A 26278-nucleotide genomic window follows, 5' to 3' on the forward strand; every position below is an offset into this window, starting at 1 on the left:
GTCTGTGCCCAGGCTTTATTTTACTCCAGAGCCCTAAAACCCCTAGAAGACAGAGTAGCCAAGTGGTGAGTGCTTAACTCAGGAGTCAGAAGGGCTGGGCAGTGTTTCCAGCTCTGACACTTTGGAAAGGCTCTCTTCTCTAAGCCTCAGTGTCTTAATCTATCAAACAGGGATGATTATAGGAGCTGTATACTAGGGTAAGCTCGAAGCCTGGTGCCCAAAAGGTGTTAGCCCCTAGTCTTAGCTAAACAATAGGGCAAGGTGACTAGACTAGTCCATACCTTGGCCAAGGGAGCTATAAAACTCAAGCACAAGCCAGCAAATCTCCAGCTGAAACCCCTGGCCTGGGGGTCTGAGCGTCAGGCCCTCCATGGGGTCCCAGAGGGCAGGCCTGGGGCCTTGGCAAAGTCCTCACAGCAGGGATGAAATCCTCTTCATGCAGGATCTCAATTTTGGAGAATGGCTCTTTTATGGGCTGAGTAGGGACTCCCCCTCCCCTCTCCCCCAAATCCATAGACTAAAGCCCTGATTCTCAGGACTTCAGATTGTGACTGTAGTATTTGGAATCAGGGTCTTTAAAAGAGTGATTAGATGAAAATGAGGCTGTTAGGGTGGAGCCTAACCCAATGTGGCTGTGTCTTTACACAAAGAGGAAAGCTGGACACCCAAAGAGACAGCAGGGGTGAGCACACTGAGAAAAGGCCATGTGAGGATACAGCGAGAACAAAGTCATGTAGCAAGACAAGGAGAGACGCCTCAAGAGAAACCAAACCTGCTCACACCTTGATCTCAAACTTCTAGCCTACAGAACTGTGAAAAAATAAATGTCTGTTATTTCAGCTCTTGGGTCCGTGGTACTTTGTCACCCAGCAGTAACAAAGACAAATTGACAAAGACAATCTTTGTTTTCTCAGCTCAGCTCCCTACGTATCCATGCATCTCTTTACCTGGCTGAGGGGTTATAGACCTTCAAGTGCAGAACTCTATGGGAATGAGATGCTTAGATAGCATCACCAACTCCATGGACGTGAATTTGAGTAGACTCCAGGAGATAGTGAAGGATAGGGGAGCCTGGCGGGCTCCAGTCCATGGGGTTGCAGAGAGTCCAACATGACTTAGCAACTGAACAACAACAACAACCATGTTCAAGGCCACCCTTACCAAGTTGGGTTCCAACCCCACCCCCAGTGGATCCTTCCAGGGAGGATCTTGGGAAGTTCCAGGCTTTGGGGTCTCAAGAGTATCACAGGCACTTTCCAGGCTGCAGATGGCCTCTCTGCCATGCACCCTACTGCCCAGTGGAGTCAAAATGAAGAACAGGTATGTCAGGACTTCCCTGGTGGGCCAGTGATTAATGAACAGTCTGCCTTGCAGTGCAGGGGACACAGGTTCAATCCCTGGTCAGGGAAGTAAGATCCCACATTCCTTAGGGCAACTAAGCCTGTCCTGCAATGAAAGATCCAGTGTAACGCAACAAAGATCCTGTGTGTCACAATAAGACCCAGCACAGCCAAATAATAAATATTTTTTAAAAGAAGAAGAATAGGAATGTTTACCCAAAAGGCACACTCAAAGTACATTTATTAAAACTGCTTTGCTATACTTTTTTTATGAACAAGATACTATTCATTTTTTAAAATCTGATTAAAGAGAAATGAGCATATTCTCTTGAAGGTGACAACAGAGTCAAAAGACTGGGTGACTACACTGAAGACCACTTTGAAATCACCATCCTGACAACTGCTGTGACCAAACCCTGAAACTTCAGCATCAGTGGTAACAGGAACTGGGAAGTCCCCCATTTAGAGAAGCAACCAGCAGCTTCCTACAGATAACAGATCATTACCGAGGTCACTAGTGGAGGCTTGTCAAATCGTGTTTTGTGTTACCGAAAAGAAGAAAAATCTATCAAAAGGGAAAGCTCAGTGAGAGGCGGGTGCATATTAAGCTACAACCATCTCTGAGAAGCGGAGCTGACACACTGAGCTCAGGAAGTTTTAGACAACTTAGGTGCTAAATGCTGCTAGTGAGAAAAACAAAAACAGTGGCCAAGGAAAAGCACAGATGTGTAACACACATGTGTGTGTGCCCCCCCCCCCCCCAGGCTGGTCTCTGTTTGACACCCTGGTTGGTCCCTCACGGTGCAGCCATGGCCCCATGCAGGCCTGCAGCTCACCAGCTTCTGGACCATTGATGCCGAGTCAGTAGCCCCTGGTTTGGCCCTGCTGCCCATAGGCCTGAGCAGTACCATCCACATCAAAGTGAAACCCCCTGGGATGCTTTCCTGAGAAATGCAGCCCTACCCAAGGATCCTCCACACTTTAACTCGCTTTCAAGTAACTTAATGTCAGGGCCTTTCAGCAGATATAAAATGAGCCCCTCTTCACCTTCTTACTGGGAATCAAACCTGAGGATGCTGGGGAAGAAATGATGTCTGTGAGTGCACTTAGGGGACCTGGAGGTTCACGCGCCCTGCTGCATGCCTGCTCTCTGCTCTGAGTTTTCTATTTTCCTGCTACTTTTCCAAAAAAGTGAAGTGAAAGTGTCGTTCAGTTGTGTCTGACTCTGTAAGCCTATGGACTGGCCCGCCAGGCTCCTCAGGCCATGGAATTCTCCGGGTAAGAATACTGGAGTGGGCAGCCATTTCCTTCTCCAGGGGACCTTCTTGACCCAGAGACTGAATCCAGGTCTCTTGCATTACAGGCAGATTCTTGACCATCTGAGCCACCAAGAAAGTCTCGTGATAAATGCACCAGCCATCTCCAAGTTCTAGGGCACTGGGGGCTTTGAATGCGCCAGGCCCCTGACCTCATGGCCATGGGGCCATGTCTACAGCACTTCTGGGAAGGCCCTGTTCAGAGTGTCCCTGGCTTTAGCTTATTCCCCAGGGGCCCCGGCCAGGCCTTCTGATGTCATAATAAACATCATCAAGCTTATAACATTAGAGCAGTGATGCATTTTTAATGTCTTAGAATCACACTGAATTGTTAACATCATAGAGGATGGCTGAACGCTGCATCCATGTCTTCCTTTTCTCTTAAAGGTGAGTTACTGAGCAGGGATGCTCTTTGCTCAGGCCCCCGCCCCAGCTCTGAGACTCCTGTCTACACCCGGTGGTCAGATCCGTTTGCAGGGTCAGATCCATTTCTACCAGTGTTGGGGGAGGGAAAGGAGCACTGTTGGAGGAGGGGGCACTGGTGAGGGGGCTTCCTCCAGGCTCCCAGCCCCCAGCACGGGAGAAGGAGATGGGGAGCGCCTAGGGGAGGGAGTTGACTGGGCAGCAGCTCCAAATGGAGCCGCTCATAACCCGCCAGCAGCAAGTGGAGCCACCAGGAGAACACTTTAGTGAGGGCAAAACACTGCTGGAGTGGGGGGTGCTGTCTGCAGAATGGAGACAGGATAAAGGTTCATTTACAGAGCATCCTGGGCCATGGCACAGGTGAGCAATTTAAAGAGGTAATTGAGATAATATGTCAGAATAATAACCTTAGCTGTCAAAAGCTCTTAAAATTTCTCATTTGATTTCACATTTAAGTGGATGGATCTGCAATCTAGTGAATTTCACATCCCTTCCCAGAAAATCTTGAGCTTTGCATAGTATTCTCTGCAGAAGACAAAGTAGTCGCCCAAACCATTTTTCATAATAAAATGTGTTCTTTGGCCCAAAAGACTTGCTAGTGCTACATAAGATCTGCGTATGGGTGACACTTTAAAAACAACAGCAACAACAACAGCAAAAACCATGTCAGACACATAGCATTTCTTCTGTCAACAAGCAACAGCAGAAATGAATTGGTCTGCTGGGGTGAGGAGCAGGGGAGACAGGCAAGAACCAGGTAGGGGCAGAGGAGGGGAGGTGCAGTTCTGCACAGTAGAGATTTTGACCTTGACTGAAGAGAAGACTGGCTTTTGTCCTTGCCTTCTGGGAGGGGAGCTCCATGCCCTTGGAATGCCACACCAGCTGGGAGTGGCTTAGTTTGCCTGAGTCACTGGCTAGTCCTATAATATGATTTAAGGTAAGAGCTAGTTACACTGGATAGTTGTAGGATTGGGGCTGGCCAGTCTAGAAGGATCAACTATGTGATTTAGGGTAAAAGCTTTTAGTCACATGGTATCAGCCAATTCAGGAGGGACTGGAGACTCAAGCTGAGATCAGTCACATGGGCAGTTGCTCTCACCTATGTAACTGTAGTTCAGTCACTCAGTCATGTCCAACTCTTTGCAATTCCATGGCCTGCAGCACACCCAGCTTCCCTGTCCTTCACTGTCACCCACAGTTTGCTCAAACTCATGTCAATTGAGCTGATGATGCCATCCAACCTTCTCATCCTCTGTTGCCCCCTTTTCCTCCTGCCTTCAATCTTTCCCAGCATCAGGGTATTTCCCAGTGATGTTCTTTGCATCAATGGCCAAAGTATTGGAGCTTTGTGATGGAGCTCCAATACTATGTGATGGAGCCCCAATAAAAACTCTGGACACCAAGACTCAGGGGAGCTTCCCTGATTGGTGATTCTCCATGAGCACTGTCATACATTGATCTAGGGACATTAATGCTGACCATGACTCCATGGGAGCAGACAGGGGAAGCTGGATATTTGGTGCCCTCTTAGACCCTGCCCTGCACACTTCTTCCCTTGGCTCATTTCCATGTGGGTCCTCTTGATGGAATTAACTGTAACTATGAGTACAACTTCAGCTTCTTCAGCATCAATGGTTGGGGCATAGACTTGGATTACTGTGGTAATGAATGGTTTGCCTTGGAAACAAATTGAGATCATTCTGTTGTTTTTGAGATTGTACCCAAGTATTTTGGATTCTTTGCATTTCGGATTCTTTTGTTGACTGTGAGGGCTACTCCATTTCTTCTAATGGATTTTTGCTCATAGTAGTAGATATAATGGTCATCTGAATTAAATTCACCCATTCCAGTCCATTTAAGTTCACTGATTCCTAAAATGTCAGTGTTCACTTTTGCCATCTCCTGTTGACCACTTCCAGTTTACCTTGATTCATTGACATAACATCCCAGGTTCCTATGCAATATTGTTCTTTAGAGCATCAGACTTTACTTTCACCACCAGACACACCCACAACTGAGTGTCGTTTCCACTTTGGCCCAGCTTCTTCATTCTTTCTGAAGCTATTTCGTTGATCTTCCCCAATATCATACTGGATGCCTACTGACCTGGGGGCGGGGGTGGTCTTGTGGGTGTAACAGCTTTCACGGGCTCTATGAGTCCTGTTAATGATTAAAGCCAAGCATGGATTGTGAGCTGACCGACTCTTCCCACATTCTTTCTACCTATGAAGAGCATTTCTATGAACAAACATCATTTTCATGGTCAGCGCCTGTCAAATGCTTTCTCTTCCTGATGGAACACAGAGGGACTCCCAGGCCCTCGTACATGCTCACCTAACACTTAGAACCTGCCCCTACAGGGCACTCGTCCCACCTACTGTCCCATCTGTCTTGCCTCATGTCCTGGGCCATGCCCTCCTGGAGGCCGGGGCATGCCCAGTTGACCCATAAAGCCTTGAATTCAGGAGAGTTCCCTTCAGATGGCTGGGACTCAGCAGGTACCAGTGACAACGGGCAGGTGTACAGGTTGCCTTCTGCCAAAACTGCTTCTTCCAATGTGGTTTATGACCTGGTTGAGGGGTGAAGTGCTTACCTAAGCATGTGGGGCCATAAGTGCCAGAGGAGGTGGGTATTGCGAGACCTCAACAGGAGCTTGTACATGAACATGAAGCTGTTGGCATGGGGCCTTGCTGGAATGGCTGTCATTGTCATACCAGAGTATTTTGGTGTGCCGAATTCCATGGGAATGAGTGTGGATAGGCAGGTTTTCATGGCCCCCAACTCTGCTACCCACCTACCAACTCATTCATTTGTTCATTCATTCACTGACAAGGCTAAGATGAGTCTGAGTCAGACAATGAGGAAGTCACAGGGGGTCAGATGAGACTCTCCTCCAGACCCCAGGACTGTGACACACCATGTGATCACCTGCCAGGGACCTGTTGGGAAGCCCCCAGCTTCTCTGAGGTCCAGAGGAGAGATGGGTCTGAGTAGCTCAGGGAGAAAATTTACTTTTTCTCTTTTCCAACTCCAGGGAGCTGAGCAGCGAATTCTCTGTTCTCACTAAAGTGGCCCCATAAAAGCTCTGAAGGCAGCCTCAAGGACACATTTAATAAAGGTCAAGCATCTGCATTCTTGTCTTAGGTTTTTCGCCTGAAGCTTGTCCAGTGATGGAGAGACCTGAAAGGGGTTGGTGGTGCCTGGTCAGTTCTGGACACCTGCCCCAACTGCTTTTGACATCAGGGGCCATGCAGCCTAAAGCTGGAGTCAGTCAGCAATGAGGACGACGGTCACAAAGACACCACTGGCTGTCCACCCACCCATCTGTCCATCAGTCTATCCATCCACCTGCCCATCCAGCCATCCATCCATCCATCCATCCATTCACTCATCCATCCATCCATCTATCCCTTGAAGAAATACTTATTGAGCAGGTACTGTGTCCATGGCCTCTCGGGGCAAGCTTATAATTAAGATAAAAGTCCTTGGCCTCAGGACTCAGCGAGATTCTCCCCTTTGTCAATTTGATCCGCACCCCTTGACCCACTTCTTTCCATGCTACCTCCATGCAGACATGTCACAAACGTCCCCTGCCCACATGCTTCTCTGAGCTCTGGATTTTAAATCCACTGACTTGCTATTGACTTCTCCCTGTAAACTCAGCCCAACTTGTGACAGGTCTTCCTCCAGGGTGAATGATATGGAGGCCCCTTACCTAACCGATATCTAAGTCCCACTGATGCTACCTCCCGAATCTCTCTTGACTGCCCCCTTCTTTCCAGAACCATCAAGTCCAGCATCATCTCAAACCTGGAGGATTCACTGGTCTACCCTCGCTTGCTCTGGCCCTCCTTCAATCTCCATCCAACAGCCAACAGCACTTTTCGAAAAGCAAACTTAGTCATGTCTCTGCCCCTCCAACCCTCCATGGCTTCCCTCTCCTTGGGGATAAAGCCAGTATTTCTCATCCTGGCTGGTACCTGGGGTCCCTCTAACCTTTCTGGTCTGATCCCCACTCCCTCTCCACCTCCTGAGCCCTCACATGCTGCCTACAAAGCTCCTTCTCACCACAGGGCTGTCTGTTCCCTGAACTTTCCCCTCCCTCTTCATGGAGTTAGCTTCTGCTCCTCCCTCAGATCTAAGATCAGGGGTGACTTCTTCAAGAAGTCCTCCCACCCACACACATCTCCTCCTAAACCTCCATCACAAATTCCCCACAGGCTTGCTTGTGCACAGGCTTGGTGGTCAGTTCTCACTTTTTTCCTCACAGGGACCTCATCTGCTCTTGTCCATCCATTCCGTTGTTCCGATTCCAGCCCTGGCCCAGTATCTGGCACCCAGTGGGGGGTTCCAGCACCAGTTAGTGAATAAATGATAACAAGGAAAGAATTGCTAGGGGAGGAATTTACAAATGGTAGTGGGAAAGCCAAATAAAAAGAAGGCGTCCTGAGTGGGGAGAGGGGGACAAGGGAAGTCAGCCTTCAGAGCAGACAGGCCTTAGAACAGAAATTTTCAATAGAGCCAGAGTTCTTTAAAGTGACGACAGCGTGAGGGGCCAGAGGGAAGAGCATGTGTGAAGGCCCAGAGGTGAGAAACAGTACAGTATGTTTGGGGAAGTCCAGCTATTTTGGTAGACAGGAGGGGAGAGCCTTCTGCAGGGGAGAGGGGGGAGAGCTGAGGATGAGGCAAGAAAGCCAGGCTGAAGTCAGTTTAGGAAGGGTCTTGGGGTCAGATTGCAGAGTCAGGATTGACCCTGACCTTCCCAGTCGGCCACGCCCCTCCCCACAGCTGCTGCTGGCAGCCCTGCCTCATCCCTAACTCATCATGGGGCTCTGGGCTAGAGTCACCAGTTGTCAAGTCTTTCCCTCCCGGGGGACAGCACCTTGCACCGTGCCTGGCTCACAGCAGGTGCCTGTCAATCTTTTCTGAACACGGCAGTGAGGTGCAGCATGGATGGGGGTGGTGCTGGAGATAGTGGCAGCAGGGATGGGGCCCTCCCGATGGGGAGGCTCCAACCCAGGGATGTGCCGCTAAAGGCCTGCAGTATAAAAATGGCAAAGCAACGGAAAACGGGAGGAGGAAGCTCTGTGGGTTTTAAAGGTGTTCACTTACAAACTTCTTGGCTTGGTGGAGAGGGGATCGTGGGGAAGAAAGAAGCAGGAACAAAGGATGTTTCTAGCTTTGCAGGCCTCTGGCAGATGCAGCATGATTACAGCAGGAAGAAGAGGCCAGAGGAAGACTCCCATTGTGATGAGGTCAAGAGCAGATGGGTGGGTTGAGAGCCACATGTATGCACTGCTATACTTAAAACAGATAACCAATAAGGATCTACTATATGGCACAGGGAACTCTGCTCAATGTTATGTGGCAGTCTGGATGGGAGGGGAGTTTAGGAAGAATGGATACATGGATATGTATGGCTGAGTCCCTTTGCTTTTGTTGTGCACCGGAAACTATCACAACATTATTAATCGACTGAGTGTGTGCTAAGTTGCTTCAGTCATGTCCAAGTCTGCGACCCTGTAGACTGAAGCCCGCCAGGCTCCTCTGTCCATGGGATTCTCCATGCAAGTATACTAGAATGGGTTGCCATTTCCTTCTCCAGGGGATCTTCTGATCCAGGGATCGAACCCAGGTCTCTTATGTCTCCTACATTGGCAGGCGAGTTCTTTACCACTAGCGCTACCTGGGAAGACCCATAACCGGCTCTACTCCAATATAAAATAAAGTTAAAAAAATAAATAAAAGGAGGGTTGATCCGAGAGAAAAAAAAAAAAAGACCAGTTGGATGGGGTCAGACCACCCGTGTATGATTCTTTCTGCACCACCTGCTCACTGCATGTCTAAGCGTCCTCATCTATACAATGGGGACTTTGTTGTTGTTTTGCTGTTTAGTGGCTAAGTTATGTCTGTCTCTTTGTGACCCAATGGACAGTAGCCTGCCAGGTTACTCTGTCTGTGGGATTGTCCAGGCAAGAATACTGGAGTGGGTTGCCATTTCCTTCTCCAGGGAAACTTCGTAGGTCGTTGGGAAGTCTGAGTGAGTTAGTTGGTGGCACATGAATGTCAGCTACCGTAACCCCTGGCTGGACAGCTCTGTGCCAAGAGGCAGGTTTTGCAGAAAGAGACAATCACGTGGCTCAGAGGTCTGTCAGCTCTCCTTCACGTCTCAAAACCCAGGGATGCAGCTTTGGTTACCTTTTGATCGTCTTTTGACGTGACACAAGACATCAGCAGTGCCACCGAATGGGGTAAGGAACCATCTCAGGCCTGGACAGGAGAAAGGACTCTCAGGAGCCCTTTCCACCTGCTGATGTCAGAACTGGCCCAGGCCCTTGGCCAGTTGGTTTCCCACCTGCCCTGTATCACAGCTCCTGGAGTCTGTGAGTCTGGCTGTGGGATGGAGAAGGAGAAGTGGGTGGGGGAAGCTGGGCAAGCTGATCTAGAGTCAGGAGGACATCTGTCCTGATTCAACAGTGATTTGTGGCCAATCACTGCTCTTCTGGGGGCCCAGATTCCTTCCACGAGGACAAGGAGGTTGGAGAATGTGATAGCTGCTTCTTTCAAATTCTGTCTCTCGAAGATTCTGTTTTTGGTGTGTCCACTCTGCCATGGATTTTTATAAATCTCTCCCATTATTAAATACAGAACATCTGACACATGCCTGCCTGTCCCTTTTTTTCCCTCAAATAAAGGGTTTTGAGTTCACGAGTGGAGCATGTTGGCAATGGAGAAAGCTGGTCTCCAGCCTGTCAGACTATTCTGAAAGTCCTATTTTCACAGAGGCAGGAGACAAGGTCTGTCACTGCGCTGCTTGGAAGGGATCAGAAACGTGTATTTTTAGGAGTTTTTAAAAGGAGAGGCCTTATGTGGGGCCCCAGCCAGAGGCCATTTTGCCTTTTCAGTCCTGTGAGGAGCTGGAAGGCTCGTGGGGGAGGCTAGGGCCTCATTTCACTCAACTCCTGGACTCCAGGACCTGGCTTCCTCCCAGAGGCCGCACCAGCACCCACTCCACCCCCAGCCCCTTCTCTTTGCTGACGGATGCTGTCCTGAGCCTCCCCATCTCAGGACCATGGTTCCTACTGCTGAGTCAGCAGATCAGCACCTCTAGTCTTTCCTAGGGAGGTTCATTCTGGGAGCCGGATCCCAGGAAAGGCGAAGGAAGCCTGCAAAACCTTGGTCTGAACTGGCCATATCCCTAGGCCTGCTGGTCTTTCTGGATCCCAGGTTTGCCAAGAGGTCTTTCTTTGAGGTTAGGCCCCCTGGAGCACAGCTGACCCATGTCCAAATGATGTGGTTTGATAACAGGAGTCTGATGTAATGGATTTAGGAGCGAGGGTGTTGCTGCCTGAGCAGGCCTGCGGGGCAGCCATTGGGCCCACCTACAGGATTCCTGCATTCCAGCCACAAGTGGTCAGGGCAGAGAGGCGTCTCCACCAGGTCTGACATCCACACGCCAGCTGGGGGTGAGTCTCATTCTGTTCCTGCCTTGGGATTTGCCTCCATTCCCACACCCCACTGGAGAGTGACTGGGAGGGAGTCAGTCCCTGGGACTCGAGTAGGTGTGCATGCCTCCCTGAGTCTGGAAGACATCCCAGGGACCACAGACCTGTGTGCTGGTTTGCTGGGCCAACACTGGAGGGCAAGATAGGAAAGGAAGAACCTGGGGTCTTTTCTCTTGCAGCAAGAGGAGGGGTCGGGGCACGAGGTCTTTCCTGTCCTGTCCCAGCTCAGAGATAGGCTGCAGGAGTTTTCAGCCACTTCTCTGGGTTCTGTAAACTCAAGGAGCTCCCTCCTGCCTTGGAGTCTTTTTGTATGTGGTTTGCTCAGCCTGGAATGCCCTGCTCCCCTACTCCTGGCATTGACAGGCTGCTACTTCTCTTTTCTCGAAACACCCTCTTCTCCTGGTCTCCCTGTGGTCACTTCCCCGCTGTTTTCCTCCTGCCTTGCTGGGTGCTTCTTCTCACCCCTTTACCAGCAGCTTTTCCACTTGACATCCAACTTCCTTGGAGGTCCAGTGGTTAAGAGTCCGCACTTCCAATACAGGGGAATGGGTTCAATCTCTGGTTAGGGAACTAGATCCCAAATGCCTCGCAGCCAAAAAAAAAAAAAAAAAAATACTGGGGGTGCCCCTGTTTGGCCTTATGCCCTCTCCTGTCCTTTATCCACCCTCCTTCATGGCCAACTACACCCAAGACCCAGGCTTCCCTTGTGGCTCAGCTGGTAAAGAATCTGCGAGCAATGTGGGAGACCTGGGTTCCATCCCTGGGTTAGGAAGATCCCCTGGAGAAGGGAAAGGCTACTCACTCCAGTATTCTGGCCGGAGAATTCCATGGACTGTATAGTCCATGGGGTTGCAAAGAGTCGAACACGACTGAGCGACTGCCTGCACCCAGACCCATGACTTTAAACGCCGTTGCTCAGCTGATGACACCTAAAGTTTATCTCCATTCTGGACCCTTCCCTGGCCTGCAGACTTTCAAACCCAATGATTTGCCTGGTGACTCAAACAGCCTGTCAAACATAATGTGACCAAAAACCCACTCGAGAGTCCACTCTCTCCCACTTCACTGCTTCTGCAAACTCCTCCAGCTCAGGAAGTGACTTCCTGAGTCCCCAACCCCTGTTGTTTAAGCTCCAAATCTAGGCAACACACATCCTTCTCCTTCTCATCCTCCATGTTCAAGTCATCAGCAGGGCCCTTGGCTCTACCCTCAAAACGTCTTCAAACTGTGTTTCTTGTGACTTATCATCTAGCCTCCCTGGAGCCACCCTCATCCCTTGCCTGCATAGATACAGAGTATCTGGGGTGGAAACTCTGCGGGTGGAGTCACAATTCATGCTCCAGACAGCAGCTGGGGGCAGCAGGGATCCTGAAAACAGAACTGAGCGTGTCCCCTCACCGCCTTATAACCCCCCTCCCCCGCTGTTCTCAGGATGAAGTCCCAGCTCCCTGTCTTGGTTGATGGCCGCCCCTCTCCCACGCCTGGTCCCTTCTCATTCTGCTGTGCCTCCCCTTAACTCTGTTCACCAGCACGGCCCCTTCAACTCCCCCAACTCACCAGGTGACTTTGTTCCTGTGGTTCCCTCTACCTGGGATGTCCTTTCAGGATCTCAGCCTAGTTGGCTCCTTCCTGTTGCAGCATCTTCCCAGAGGGGCCTCTGCTGGCTCCTAACCTCAAGCAGCCACCCTGGCCACCCTCTACCAGGTGGCCACCCATTGTAAGTACTCTGACATTTCCTCTGTGTGTGTCTGTTATCTTTCTCCCTCCTCTGAATGTAAACTCCAGGAAAAGAAAGGGCCCCTGGGGTCCAAGCAGTGCCTCATGATGCAAGAAGGAACAACCTTTGTGGAAGGAGGCAAGACGAGAGGCCAGAAGCTTGATTAGGATGTGCAAGAATATTTGGGGCTGAGTCAAGGTGGTGGTGGGCTTCCCAGGTAGCTCAGTGGTAGAAAATCTCCCTGCCAATGTGGGTTTGATCCTTGGGTCAGGAAGATCCCCTGGAGAAGGAAATGGCAACCCACTCCAGTATTCTTGCCTGGGAAATCCCATGGATAGAGCCTGATGGGCTGCAGTCCCTGGGGTCACAAAGAGTCTTGGACATGACTTAGCAACTAAACAATAGCAAATTAGTTAATAACAGATCCAACTAGTTAAGACAGCTTCACTGGATTGGGTGGGGCCCTAATCCAAAAATGGGTGTCCTTGTAAAAAGGAGAAAATAGAGACACAGATACAGAGAAAGAAGATGCCATCTGATGATGGAGGCAGTGATTAGAGTTATGTTGCTATCAGCCAAAGAGCACCAAAGTTTGCTGGTGGTCACCAGAAGCTGGAAGAGGTAAGAAGGATTCTCCCTTACAGCCTTCAGGGAGTGTGGCCCTGCTGACACCTTGATTTTGAACTTCCAGCCTCTAGAATTCAGGAGACTATGTTTGTGTTTTAAGTCCCCAGGTCTGTGGCCATTTGTTATGTTATCAATGAAAACCTCATGCAATGGTCAAGGATAAGTTGGTTGATGTTGGCCATCAGGGGTCGAGCCTCCCACCTTCAGGCCTCAGGATGAGCCACCTATGCCCCGCCACCCCCCTCCCCCAGATGGCTGGGAAGCTGACCCTCTGAGAGTGGCCATGTCTGCCCGAGCTCCAGGGCTTCACCCATGGGTTTTACTCTGCTTCCTACCCAAAAGCCAGGACAAGGATGCAGAGACTGCCTCCCTGGCTTCTGCAGATGCTGGGCTTGCTGGTTCTCTGCAGGGCACCATTCGTCACTGCTGCAGGGAGGCGGCTGAGGCCCAGCCCCAAGGTGACCCATCCCTGCTACACGGAGAGCTCCACACAGATCCATTCGGTGGGGCCAGGCCGTAAACTGCTGGAGATCACATCCCCTGGGGGCATCTGAGCACCAGGCCCCTTGGTTTCTGCCTAAGGAGGGCTAAGGACAGACACCCACCCCAGTCTGTAATGGCACAGACCACACAGAGAACAGAACACTGAAGAGGAGGAGGGGGCGAGGCCCTGGCTGGGCAGCTGCAGCTCAGACCAGAGGTCCTTCCAGCCACTCAGCTTCAAGATCCAAATGTAAGACTGGCTCACACCAGCTTCTTTCTGCCACTGCCATCTTATCTCTTGTCTCTGCTGTGCAAAGAAATACCCAGAGACCCGAGAGCTAACCCACATTGGCATGCCCCAGACCCCAGTGTAGGTGAATGCCAGATTTTAGGCAGTGCTTCTTACTTACAGAGCGGACCCCTGTGTCTAAGCCTCCGAAGTTTGTGCAGAGTGCTCCCAGAGGAGGAGGGCATGGACCTCCCTTGGGCACCAACTCAGCCTGTAATTCAGGCACTCTCCAAAGTCAAGACCATTCACAGATCCTCTATGTCTGATGTGAAAGACTCCTGAATTTTGTATTCTACTCCATGAAACAAACCTTTGTTTTAGTAAAAACAGTGGCCTTTCAAATTAGTTACAACTAGATTACTTACCCCATGCTCCTCCCCTGCCCCCCATCATCTGGTAGAAGTGATGCGTTTTCTGATAAGCTCTGTGGATATTCTCACTGGTTGACGGTTTGTCATGCAATAGGCCCAGAGGAGGGTGGCTAGGAGGTGGGTTGGGGAATCTGCAGGAGGGAGGGAGCCAGGCCAGGAGGAGCCAGCAAGGTACATACATCAGAGAGCCCTGGGGTGTCCCCATGGGGGCAGGAAGCATCCAGAAGCTTCCTGGGGCCAGTCTCACAGCTGGAATGGCTCCTCCTGTTGCCACTGGGCTGCGCCTCTGACCTCAGGGTCAGTGTGTGGTCTCCCACTCCTGGTGGGTGGAGGCTGCTATTAGAAACCAGCCGGCAGGGGAGAGGCTGGCAGGAGCATGGCCACAGGCCAGGGGCAGGAGGCTGGGAGGTGAGGGGAGGTGGACAGAGCTGGGGACCCATCCCCAGCTACACATCTTCTAATAGCAGTGAAGGTTTGGTCACAGAAGGCCAAACAGGGAGACCAAATCCTGCTTTTTCTTCCCTCCACCTCCTTACAGGAGGGCAAGGTTTCCATCTTCCACACTTCTAATCCGGAGCCTGGCTGCCCCAGAGGCTGCCTTACTGGGTACTCTACTCTGGGCCTCGTGACCTGGACACCAGGTCACAAGTTGCCAGGGTGTCCGCCCTGCCCCCAAAGCAGGCCCCTAGGTGATGAAACGAGAGCTACTGCTCACCGCTCTGCCTCAGATGACAAGGTCCTTCCCCCACTGAAGGTCAGCAGGAGGCCTGCCCAGATGGCTGGCCGGCTGAACCCAGGAAAGCTGCATCCGTGCCTCCCTTCAATCCTCTCACCCGGACAGGAGGCTCAGCCACCCAGAGAAAACTGAAAATAGTCTAAGAATAAGCTGCTTAGTGGGCTTTGGAGAGGGGCCCGGCGGGTGGGGGCGGGGCCAGGGCCTGGGGGAGCATCAGCTGGTTGCAGAGGAGGGAACCAGGCACCCTGAACTTCCACTCACCTCTTCCAGGGACAGGGTTACTTAAAGGTGTCCCAGGGCCCTTGGCCAGATGTGAGCCCCATCCCCTCGGTTCTAGAGCTGCAGGATCAAACCACCTGGGTTTATGGTTTTTGCAAACACAGCCCAGCCAAGGCCATCTAAACACACAGCATCTCCTCCCCACACTCAGCAGCGCCCTGGCTGTCTCCACAGGAGACACTGTGGACACTTCCCAGAGGCCTTCCAGAAATGGTCTCCAGGGTAAACTGGCTGCTTGACTGCCTCTAACCTGGAAGAGGCCCCACTGCTCCCCAAAGGCACGGCTGGCCCGCCCCAGACCACCCTGGGATCCTGGTGCAAGCAACCTGTGGAAATTTGCTCTGAATCTGAACGTCTGCGAGAAGGAATGGTGAAACTGGTAGCTCACTGAGCGCCTTGGGTAAAGGAAGTGACTGTTGCACCTCCTGGGACCCTTGCTGTTCCCTCCCGCAGGGGAGGCTCTTTCCCATTCCTTAGCCTGGCTGCTGCCTGCTCAAGCTGGAGATCTCAGCGGAAGAGACACTTCCTCCGGGAAGCCTTCCTGAACACCGGGCTGGATGCAGCTCTCTTGATGTTTCCAGTGGCACTTCATTCATTCACGCAGTCATCCCTAAGACAGATAGGAACTGTGGGCCGCAATCTGCCAGCTTATGCTAGGTGCGGGGTGCGGGGGGTGGGTGGGTGGCAGGCACACAAGGCCTGTGCCCCCCCTAGAGCTCACAGTGAGGGGCAGGGGTGTGTGTGGGGGGTGGAGGCCCCTAGGTCTGGGGGAAGCGATGCAGCGCCCGCGACCCCAGGGGCTGCGCTCCCCAAAGTCGGCTTGGAGCGGGTAGATGCCGGTGGCTGCGGTTCTTCCCGGTTCTCCCCCTCCCCCGTTTCCACGCGCAGTCTCCCCTTGGATGGCTGTGTCCTGCCGAGATTTGGGGGACGCGGAGGCCCTGTGCAGATGACCCCCTGCAGGGACGATCGCCTCCCACCCGCTCTGGCTGCTCAGACAAAGGCTGTGCCCCAGCTGCGGCCGCTAAGCGCGTGGATTCCGTGTCCGCGTCCCCCACCCAGTCTTCAGTTTGGCAAGCAAATCGATATTTTAAACAAACGAAAGCAGAAATTCTCTTCCCAAACAACTCTCCCTCTCTGGGGAGGGGCAAAGAGCGCCCCCAGGATCGCGAGCAGGGCAACGGACGCGGGGCGGGGGCTGGGACCCGAAACTCGCGCATCCAGAGGCGGCCGCTGGCACGGGAGCGCGCAGCCCTGGCCGCGCGTCCCTGTTCTCTCCCCTCAGCGGGCGAGGGCCTAGCGGTGCCGCAGTCCGCGGGGCGGGCGCGGGCGCAGCTTGCCCGCCGCTTCGCGCAGGGCTACTGCATTGCAGCTGCGCCGGGTGTGCAAGCGTGCGTGTGTGCATGCGTGTGTGTGCGACTGTGTGTGCACGCAGCCGCGCCCCAGTTTGCCAGGCGCTGCTGTCCCCGCGCCCCCTCCCGTTTCGCCGCCGCCCATCCCCCTCGCCGCAGCGCTCGCGCCCGCACGTCCCCGCGGCTCTAACTGCGAATTTGCCCGGTAACCGTGGGGGCGGGAGGTTCTGAGCCGAGGAGCTGCGGAACCCGAGGGGAGGGGAGCCGAGAGGAAGGCTTCAGACAGCCTGGCCGCTGCGGCATCTTCTGCGACACACTTCTCCACTGCCGGGTCATAGAGCTGGCCAGAGCCCTGGGGACCGCCACCCTCTGGGCTGTCCCAGCCGTCCTCTCTGCACTGAGAGGATTATGCCCCCGGCGCTGTGGCTGCCCCCCGACTCCCTGCCCTCGTTATTATTTATCAGGCTGGATAAATGCGGGTGGCTAAGTCACTTGTATTCATTGAACGGGGCGGAGGACTAGAAGGACGTTTTACTCCTCTACCCTGGCAGGGTGGGGGGTCTCATGGTTCCTGTGCTTTGGACCCCTTTCGCCTCCCACTATTGAAAGGATGCCTGGTCAAGCCTAAAGGGAAGGAGATTCACGGGGTCCTTCCAGGCCCCCATCTACTCTCTGTCTGGGGGTGGTCCTGCCTTCTCCCCACCCCACCTCCTGTCATCTCTCCTGTGTATTCTGCCAGGGGCTGGGGCATGTTTATTTCTACTGGAGGCCTAGGGAGGTCAGAGCTCCAAGTCTCTGCAGAGGGGGCTGCTGAGGAGCAGTGTCCACCTTGGCCGAGGACTCAGGGGTGTGCTTCTTATGGAGCAGTTAAGGTGGCTTCCCTTCCCCATGGTTCCTGTCATAGCATCTTCCCCTGCAGGCACCCTCCTGGATAGCCGGCTCTCTGTCTTTCCCGCCCCTGGGAGGCCAGGGGTGGGGGTGGGGCAGCTGATGTTTCCTGTGCTTCCAGGTGAGGCTCTGCCGGGCTGGACTTGGCTCTCTGAAGTGCTCCATCTCCCAGGCAGGTCCCACACTGACTGGTCCCAGCATCCTTCAGTCACCCTGGAGAGGTGACCTGGTCACTGAGGGAGAGCCAGGGCTCTGCAGACTTCCCTGTTCCCTATCCCATTTGTTCTGCAAAACTGAAACCGGATTTCCTGAACGGGAGCCCCTGGTCAACCTGCCCTTCTCCGTTACATCCTGCGGGTCATCCGGCTGGCTGCAGCCTTGGCCAGGGTGGCTGCCAAGGCCAGCCTGGTGCTCCCAGGCAGCCACTGCCAGGCGCAGATGCCTGCTGACCCAGAGCCACCTCTGGGAACAGCTCAGAGGGTTCAGTGGCTGGGGTGGCTGCCAGGCACCCTGTCCCTTCTGGGGCCAGGGCTGCGATGAGGCTGAAGTTTACACCCTGGGTGACTCAGGAAGGCTGCCAAGGCATGCACCCATGCCCAGAGATCCTCTAGCAGCCAGCAGCAAGGGGAGGTCTGAGAGGGGAGAAGGCAAAGGGCTGCTGTGGATGGGGAAAGGGAGCTTAAGGAACTGTCCCTACAGAGGGCCCTGGGTGAGCTTAGCCGAGACCTAACACCTTGGGTTGGCATGGTCTCCAGCAAGGGATCCCACAGTTGGGCATCTTTGCAGCTGCCCTGATACGAAGGGCAGGTTCAGTCATCCTTCCCATTCTGTCTCTGTCCAGAGCAGACCATCAGCTCAGCCCTCCAGCCAATTTCGGAGCTTCCTTTGGGCATGTCCAGGCATGGAAGGGCAGTCTCTGACCTTAGCGCCCTCCTCCCCAACACCCCACCACCCCTGTGGAGCAGGGCAGCTGCTCTTAGAGAAGCAGCCTCGGCCATCACATCCAGCCTCCTCCCTTGGAGCCACTTGGGGCTCCCTGGCCCTCCGCCCTCAGCCCTGATGGTGATCCCGGGCTTGTGTCCGATGCTCTACGGGACCGTGTGCGCTCAGTCGCTCAGTCGTGTCAAACTCTTTCGCAGCCCCATGGACTGTAGCCCGCCATGCTCCTCTGTCCATGAAATTTTTCAGGCAAGGATACTGGAATGAGTTGCCCTTTCCTACTCCAGGGTATCTTCCTGACCCAGGGATCAAACGTATGTCTCCTGCATTGGCACGCGGGTTCTTTACCACTGTGTCTCCTGGGAAGCCCGTATAGGGCAGAAGCCGAAGTAAAAATAGCCTAGAGGCGGGAGTGATGGGTGGGGAAGAGTTTCCATAAGAAGGTTTGGCTTATGGTCTTTAAAAGGCAGAAGCACTGGACACACAGCCCCGAAGTCCAGCCTTAGAATCAGAAAGAAGCCCATCGTGAGCTGCCTTCCCCTGGCCTTGCCTCTGAGAGGCTCAAGGCTTGGTGATTGCCTCCAGGAGCCCCTCTGCTTCCAGGAAGTGCCCTGGGTGGGTGGCGGTGGGGTGGTAGGGGATGCTTCGACCTGGCTGCTCCAGGGCTGTTGAGAGAGGCTCAGCAACTTGGAGGTTTGTCTGGCTGCTCAGATCCCCTGGAAGGCCCTGGGCCCAAGTTCACAGACTCACTGTGTCCCAGGGAAAAGCCGAGATTAAGGTGAGTCTCACCAGGTAAGACTTGGGCCCCGAGCAGAAGTCAGGACACCTGGGTGCTTCCTCCTTTCTCACACCTTGTGCACAGGGTTCCCGGGTGTCCCTTTCCCTTGGGGTTTGGCAAGTTGACCCGAACGCCCTTCTTACCGTCCAGTGACAGCCAGTCGTGCTGGGAGGACGGGAGTGTGGGCAGGGCCCGAGCTTTGTACTCAAACACCACCGAGTTGGAGATGATCTGGTTGTTGAAGGCAACTTGTAGGGTCACAAGACCAGTGTCGTGGGCTGAAAGCAAAAGAAAGACCAGTCAGGGCTGGAGTGGGTGGGGCATGGACCCCCCCCCCCCCCCCGCCCCGCAACCTTGTGTACCACCCCCGGGCCTGGAGGAGCCTCTTCCCTCTGCTCCTCATGGATTAGCCCTGCCTGGGCCTGCTCATTCCTCGAGGCCAAAATGCAGTGCTGCTGCTACTAGAAGGCTTCTCGGGGGCTACACTCAGCCATCGCCCCTTGCTCACTCTAGTTTGTCATTGCCTGTTTGCTCCCCTGCCTGTTGGGAGGACAGGGACTGGGAGCTCAGTATAGATCTGTTGAATGAATGAGTGAATGGATGAATGAACGGTCCTCCACTCCACCACACGGCTGACTGAGTCCTCCCCCTCCAGTCCATCCTAGGGGGGAGAGGTTGGGTTCATGTCCAGCATTTCCTTTGTGCTCATTTCTGTTTCGTCCTTTCCTGCAAGCATGTCCTGACTCACTTAGCATGGCCTGCCTTGTATTTTCAGAAGTTCTGCCTCCCTGATGGAGGCAAGGGCCTCGTCTGTGCCTGTTACTCTGAGTCCAGTGGGGGCTGGGCTGGGAGCTGGCAGGAATCTTGTCCCTCCCTCTCAATGCCTGGACAGCAAACTTTGGAAAGACAGGCCCTTATGGGCCTCAGCAGCTGTTCTGACCCCAGCACAGGGCCCAATGAAAACTTCTGGTTGAGTAATGCATGGGACGTTCTCACTGTCCTTGGCCTTGGGCAGAGACCTGCTTTGTTTCTGGGGGAGAGGCTGCTGTTGAAGTCTTGGGGGCTGGGGGTGCTCTGCGGACTGCTCCGCCCCACCAGGCCTCATCCCCCCACCCCCACCGGGAGACAGCAGGGTTCTGTGCTCTCTGCCCTGCCTGTCTGGAACCAGCGATTGGGGCCTCCCCAGGACAGGTTTCCAGGGAGGACGCACCCAGGGATCGTGTTACTGTTTGGGCTCTTGGTTTTCCGAAGCTTAGCCTGGAGGAAGCTGTCCAAGTCAGCTGCTCCCGGGGGCAGAGGAAGGCTCTGGCTTCCCTGGGAGGACGGGTGGTGTAGGCTCACTTCCCGTGGGAAAACCAACTCATCCACTTGTGACATCTCTCCATCCCAGGTGGAGGTGTTACATCATTGTCCCCAGAGTGGGTCTTCAGGAAGTCATTGCCCCAGGATGACCCTCAGGCTTATTGTCCCCCTGTGCTTTCTGCCCTGTTGTGGCTCCTCAGATCCAGGTCACAAGCTGGCTCTGTGGTGGGTGGGTGGATGGGGGGCAATGTCCTGCAGGACCTCCTGCCATGCCTCTCTGGGCAGGGAGCCCCAGCCAAGTCCCGGCTCCAGCTACATCCCCAGGGCAGACCTCTGAGCTCGTGGTCACTCGCCTTCCCTGGTGATTTGCCTGGCTCACCAACAGGAGGGCAGGGCGTCAGTGCGCATCCATCTGAGCCCGCCCAGCTCTGCTCCTCTGAACACGCCCTGCTGGCCCTGGGGAGTTCAAGGATTCCCTGCACCAGATGTTCCAGCCGGAAGGTCCTCCCCGCCACTGCTCATCTTCCACCGCCTCCTGGCACGTGCGCAGCCTGCAGTGACGCTGGGATGGTGGCAGACCCAAAGGTGCCCCGTCTGTCCCCAGAGAGATGCAGCAGAGAGCACCTGTCACCGTCTCCTGGGTCTCAGCCCAGCAGCCCCACGCACATCACTCAGGATATGTCCTGGAGTCTCTTTCCTTCCCCTGCATTCAGTCCATTAGTGAGTCCTGGGTCCATTGACTTCTCTCCATCTCAACAGCCACCATGCCAGCCCCGGCTGCCATCACTTCTTCCTGCCCAGATGCCTGGACTCCTGCATTAGCCTCCTGCCTAGGGCAACCTCAGCACACCCGAGACCTACCTGTCCCTGCTGGGATGGTGTCGGGGGGTCACACTTGGGAGCCCCCACAGGACACAGGTGGGAGTGTGTTCCCCGGGAGAGCCTTCCTCCTTAAGTTGGGAAGGATTACCCCTCTGCTGATTCCTGTGGTTTCTCTGCTTCTTTCTACCCTCCTACAATCCATTCTTCCACACACCCAGAATAATCTTTAATTTTTTAAAAAAGGTGTTTTTTGTTCTTTATTCGGTGGTGGCGGGTCTCACTTGCGGCACGTGGATCTGCGTTGCGTCATGGGGGATCTTTTGTTGCAGCATGTGGACTCTCTGATTGTGGCTCACAGGCTCAGTAGTTGCGCACGCAGGCTACATTGCCTTAGGGCATGTGAGATCTTAGTTCCCCGACCAGGGCTTGAACCCACGACCCCTGCATTTCAAGGTGGATTCTTAACCATTAGACTGCCAAGGAAGTCCCCACCCAGAATCATCTTTCAAAGACATAATTTTGGTCAGGCCACTCCCCACTTAAAACGAGTGGCTTCCATTGCAGATAAAAGCAAATCAGACTCCTTCTTATGACTCAGAAGGTGGGACATGATTTGGACCCTGTCATCTTCTCCACCCTAGCTGTCTCCCACCTTTGTGTTTCTCCAACTTACCCAACCTGTTCCTGCCTCAGGGCCTTTGCACCTCCTTTGCCCACAGTCTGGAGGCTTTTCTCCTACTCTTCCCAGGACTGGGTGCATCTCATCATTCAGGTTCCAACCTAATGTCCCAGCCTATGGGAGGCCTTCCCTCATCAGTCTGTCCAAAGGAACCTCCCTTTCTGCATTACCATCTTCTAGTGTCCTGGCATCATTTTCTCCAGTTACCCGGGTTATGTCTTTGTTTCCTTGTTTTTTTTTTTTTTTTTGTCTTCTACAGTAGACTGTAAGTTCCAGGAGAGATGGGTGCTGGTCTGTTCTGATTTCCTCTTTATGTCCAGGGTCAAGGTCAGTGCCTGGACTGTTACAGTCTCTCAGTAGGTGTTTGTTGAATGAATTGCTTAAAAAACACAGTGCACTTACTCATCTTTTTTTTTTTTTTAATGATGGGAGGAGAGATGATGTGCAGGGGGAACATGGTGTTTTGTTTTGTTTTTGGCTGTGCTGGGTCTTCATTACTGTGTGGACTTTTTCTAGTTGCGGTGAGAGGCGGCTGCTCTTCATTGCGATGGGTGGGCTTCTCATTGTGGTGACTTCTCTTAGTGAAGACCACGGGCTCTAAGTGTAAGGGTGTCAGTAGTTCCAGCACTCAAGCTTTAGTAGTTGTGGCTCCTGGGCCCAGGAGCACAGGCTCAGTAGTTGTGGTGCGTGGGCTTATTTGCTCCTTGGCATGTGGAATCTTCCAGGATCAGGGATTGAACCAAGTCTCCTGCATTGGCAGGCAGATTCTTTACCACTGAGGGAAGCCCTGCTCATCTCATTTTGAACTTCATTTTGCCTTTGGTGCCTCCAAGGACACCAGGAGAGAGCGCCAAAGAATTGATGCCTTTGAACTGTGGTGTTGGAGAAGACTCTTGAGAGTCCCTTGGACTGCAAGGAGATCAAACCAGTCAATCCTAAAGGAGATCAGTCCTGAATATTCATTGGAAGGACAAATGTTGAAACTGAAGTTCCAATACTTTGGCCACCTGATGGGAAGAACTGACTCACTGGAAAAGACCCTGATGCTGGGAAAGATTGAAGGCAGGAAGAGAAGGGGACGACAGAGGATGAGATGGTTGGATGGCATCATGGACATGAATTTGAGCAAGCTCCAGAAGTTGGTGATGGACAGGGAAGCCTGGTGTGCTGCAGTCCATGGGGTCACAAGGATTTGGACACAACTGAGCGACTGAACTGAAGTGACTGACTCCAAGGACTCCAGCACGGGACTGTCTGAAAGTCCCAAAACAAAGCCTTCTTATTGTTGGCAGCAGGGGCTGGGTGGGTGGGGAGTGTCCTTCATCTTCTCCTGAGCCTGGGTTGCCCTTCCTAAGTCTCAAGTCCTCTTTCATTGCTGCTTCACTTGGGCTCAGTGGCCTGACTTGGTTGTATCCCTCCTGACCTTGGAACATTCCTGGAATCTCGCAGGAGGGAGTTTCCATGCCTGTGTCTTCTGCAGCCAGTGATGGAGGGGGAGCAAAACCGTGTTCTTGGTCAGGGTCAAGTCCCTCCATCTGTGTTGCCTGGGCATGTGCACCAGGCCGGTGGGCAGGGGCACTCTGCACGCCCTGTGCCCCTTTCTCCCATACTAGTTCCCCAGGTGGCCTGGCTTGTGCTCACAAGCCTCTGAGGCCTTCTTGTCAGCAAGGCCAGTTTGGTTCTCCTTTTAAGATTCTTCATTTAAGATCAGCTCCAATTTCCCTGAGCCTTTGGGAGACCCAGGGCAGAGGTCCTCAAGCAATCAGCATCATCCCCCAAGCCAGGGTGTGGCTTGTTTGCATGACCGACTCCTTCCTGACTGAGAGTTTCCTGGGGTCAAGTTCAGGGTTAGGGGTCTTAGCCTCCATTCCAGGTGCATACCGGTTACTGGCAAACTGCTTGATGAATGAATGCATGCAAAAGCCAGGGCTGTTTTGCAGAGTAACATGTTTCCATTTGGGCCTCGGAAGAGGGATGTCCAAATGGGATCCCCCTCTTTGTGGTTAGGGGTAGAACCCTGGCTCTCAGGCTGCCTGAGCCTCCCTGGGTCCAAGATGCAGGATGCTAGGGGACCCTGAGCCACTGGGAGACATAGTGGCCTAGGCAGACTCTCCTGTAAGCTGCCTGCTCTGGGGACCCAGAGACGCTCTGGGTCCAGGAGAATTGCCTGCTGAGACCTAAACAGCGATGGATCCCTCTCCCCAGTCCCCTACCCACTGCAGAGGACAGAAAGAGCAAGGCCTCACTCATGAGAAGCTTCATGAATTGAGCCTGTGAGCCTGAAGCTTCCTGGACCTGCCCTCCTCTCAGTCCTTCTGCATCTGGCCGGTGGTTTTTAGAGATGCAGAAGAGGGGGCTCAAGAGGTCAACCCCTGGGCTCAAGCCACCAGATGGTAACTGGCTGATCTGGGATGCGAGATGTGACTGCTCCAGCGCTCGGGGGTTTGCCAGGTCCTGGCCTGGGACACCATCCAGAGGGCACACAAAGGCCGGCCATTTTTTTTTTTTTTTGGAGGGGTCAGATAACTCAGGACAGGCAAGGTCTGGGTCCTCAGCCAGGCAAGAACCAGGTACAGGAAGTGGCATCTATTTATAGGTCGGGCCAGTGCCGTTCCAGCAGCAGGTGATAAGTGGGTAGGTTAATAACACACTGCCCCCTCCCCCTCTCTCGCCAGCAGAGGTTGGGGGCTGCATTAGCCGCAAGCAGCCCCGAGCTGGGATAGGCTGGCCCAGCCTGGCTGACGTCCAGATGGCTGTGCTCCAGCCCCAGGAGGGCTGCTGGGAGCCTGGGAGCAGCAGGACCAAGTGGGAGCCAGCCAGGCCGCTGATGGGGGCAGGGCCAGCAGGGGAGGCCGCCAGGGGCAGCAGCCCTGGCTCCCTGGGTGTTTGTGGTGAAGAGGTTGCTGTATTCAAGTGGAAGCTGAGCCGGTGCGCCCAGCCCTGGAGCAGGGCATTCTGCTCTGATGGGCTTTGTGGTGAGATGGAGAGAAGAATGTTCCATGTCAGCTCGGGAGCTCCAGGTTGGGGGCATGGTGGGGGCGAGGCAGACGTCTAGGGTGGCCAGAGGTTCAAGCTGGACCACCCCAGGTGAACCAGGCCCCTGGCACCAACCAGTTCTACTCCTGACTTGGGGACCCCGCCCCCACTTCTCTTCCCCGCCCCCCGACCCTAGCTCCACAGGGAGCTCTCTCTTTCTCTCTCTCTCTCTCCCCTTTTGTAGTCACCTTGGCTTCAGATGACATGGAGTGGGACTCTTCACCCTCACCACCCACCTCCTCCTCTGCCTCTCTGTCCATCATCTGGGCCAGCCGGACAGGTCATCCCTGGGACTAATGGTATCTGGGAAGGGCAGGTCGAGTGGTCACACCAGCTTCAGCCCAGGGAACAGAAAACTATGAGCAGATTCGAGTAGCTATCCACCCCCTGTCTGTGACATACCAGGCACTCTTCGAGCCCTGAGGGGGCACATGGTGACCAAAAAGACACAGACTGTGTCCCCCTGGAGCCCACAGGCCAGTGGGGGGGGTAGTGACGACCAGAGGTCAAAAGCAAGACAGGGACACCAAGCTACGTGGACGATGATGAGCCCCGCCAGAGCGAGAGGGAGAAGGCCAGAGCCATGAGAAGAGCACACGGGGCGGGGGGCACCGTCCCCGAAAATGGAAGGAAACCTCGTGCCTGTACCTTCTGGCCATGGGGCAGCTGGAATCACCGATGTATAAAAGGAGTTTGTGCGGATGAGTCTCAGTTTGATGCCCCCTCCCCGGTGGCCTGCTGGGTCTTCTCCATCCCTCTCCGACCTGCTCTGTGTCCCGGGGACTGGCCCTGTGGCCAGCATGACCTGGGCTCTCTTGTTCTTGTGACTTCTGCTTGGCTTGGGCTATGGGAGAGGGCTGCTTTGTGGCCCCAATCCCAGATGTAGCTCCTGTCTGGATGCCTCCACTGCTGTGCTCTCACCAGCTCCCATCACACTTCAGGTGGAGACTGGTTAGAGCTTCCTGCTGTGGCCAGTCCTGGGTGTGCCCACCTGGCTCGAGCGTTGACTAAATAGTCCTCCATCAAGTTCTCTTCAAAACCCAGCCCACCTCACCTGTGCCCCTGTTTCACTGACATTCTAATAGCTGATCTGGGACTCACCCCTTCACAGCGCAGGAAACTGAGGTTCAGAGAAATGACGCAACGTGCCCCAGGTCACCCTCCTCGCCCGCTGACCCAGAGCCCAGCGCTCCGGGGCCCCTGTGGCCTCTGCGGACAGGCGGCCTTCTCTCTTACCTGGGCAGTAGCAGCGCAGCACGCCAGGCTGAATCAAGGACGCAGGCACCGAGATCTGGTCGAACAGGCAGCTGTAATTATTGCTGGCTTCTTGCCAAGGGCCTGTGATGAGAACCTTCACTCCTCCCTGGAGGGAACAGAGGCCGGCAGGGGGCAGGGGTCA

General features: G+C 54.0%; 1 protein-coding gene across 1 annotated transcript in view; it reads right to left on the minus strand.

Moving 5' to 3' along the window:
- Nucleotides 1-26278, minus strand: part of CAMTA1 (calmodulin binding transcription activator 1) — a 947832-nt gene that overhangs the window by 62489 nt on the left and 859065 nt on the right. The window contains exons 10-11 of the mRNA XM_068985655.1: nt 26116-26242; nt 19184-19318 (exon numbers count right to left, since the gene is read on the minus strand). Coding sequence (XP_068841756.1) covers nt 19184-19318; nt 26116-26242 — 262 coding nt within the window. The remainder of the gene's footprint in view (nt 1-19183; nt 19319-26115; nt 26243-26278) is intronic.

Source organism: Capricornis sumatraensis, chromosome 14, assembly GCF_032405125.1.
Source record: "Capricornis sumatraensis isolate serow.1 chromosome 14, serow.2, whole genome shotgun sequence".
Lineage (NCBI taxonomy): Eukaryota > Metazoa > Chordata > Mammalia > Artiodactyla > Bovidae > Capricornis > Capricornis sumatraensis.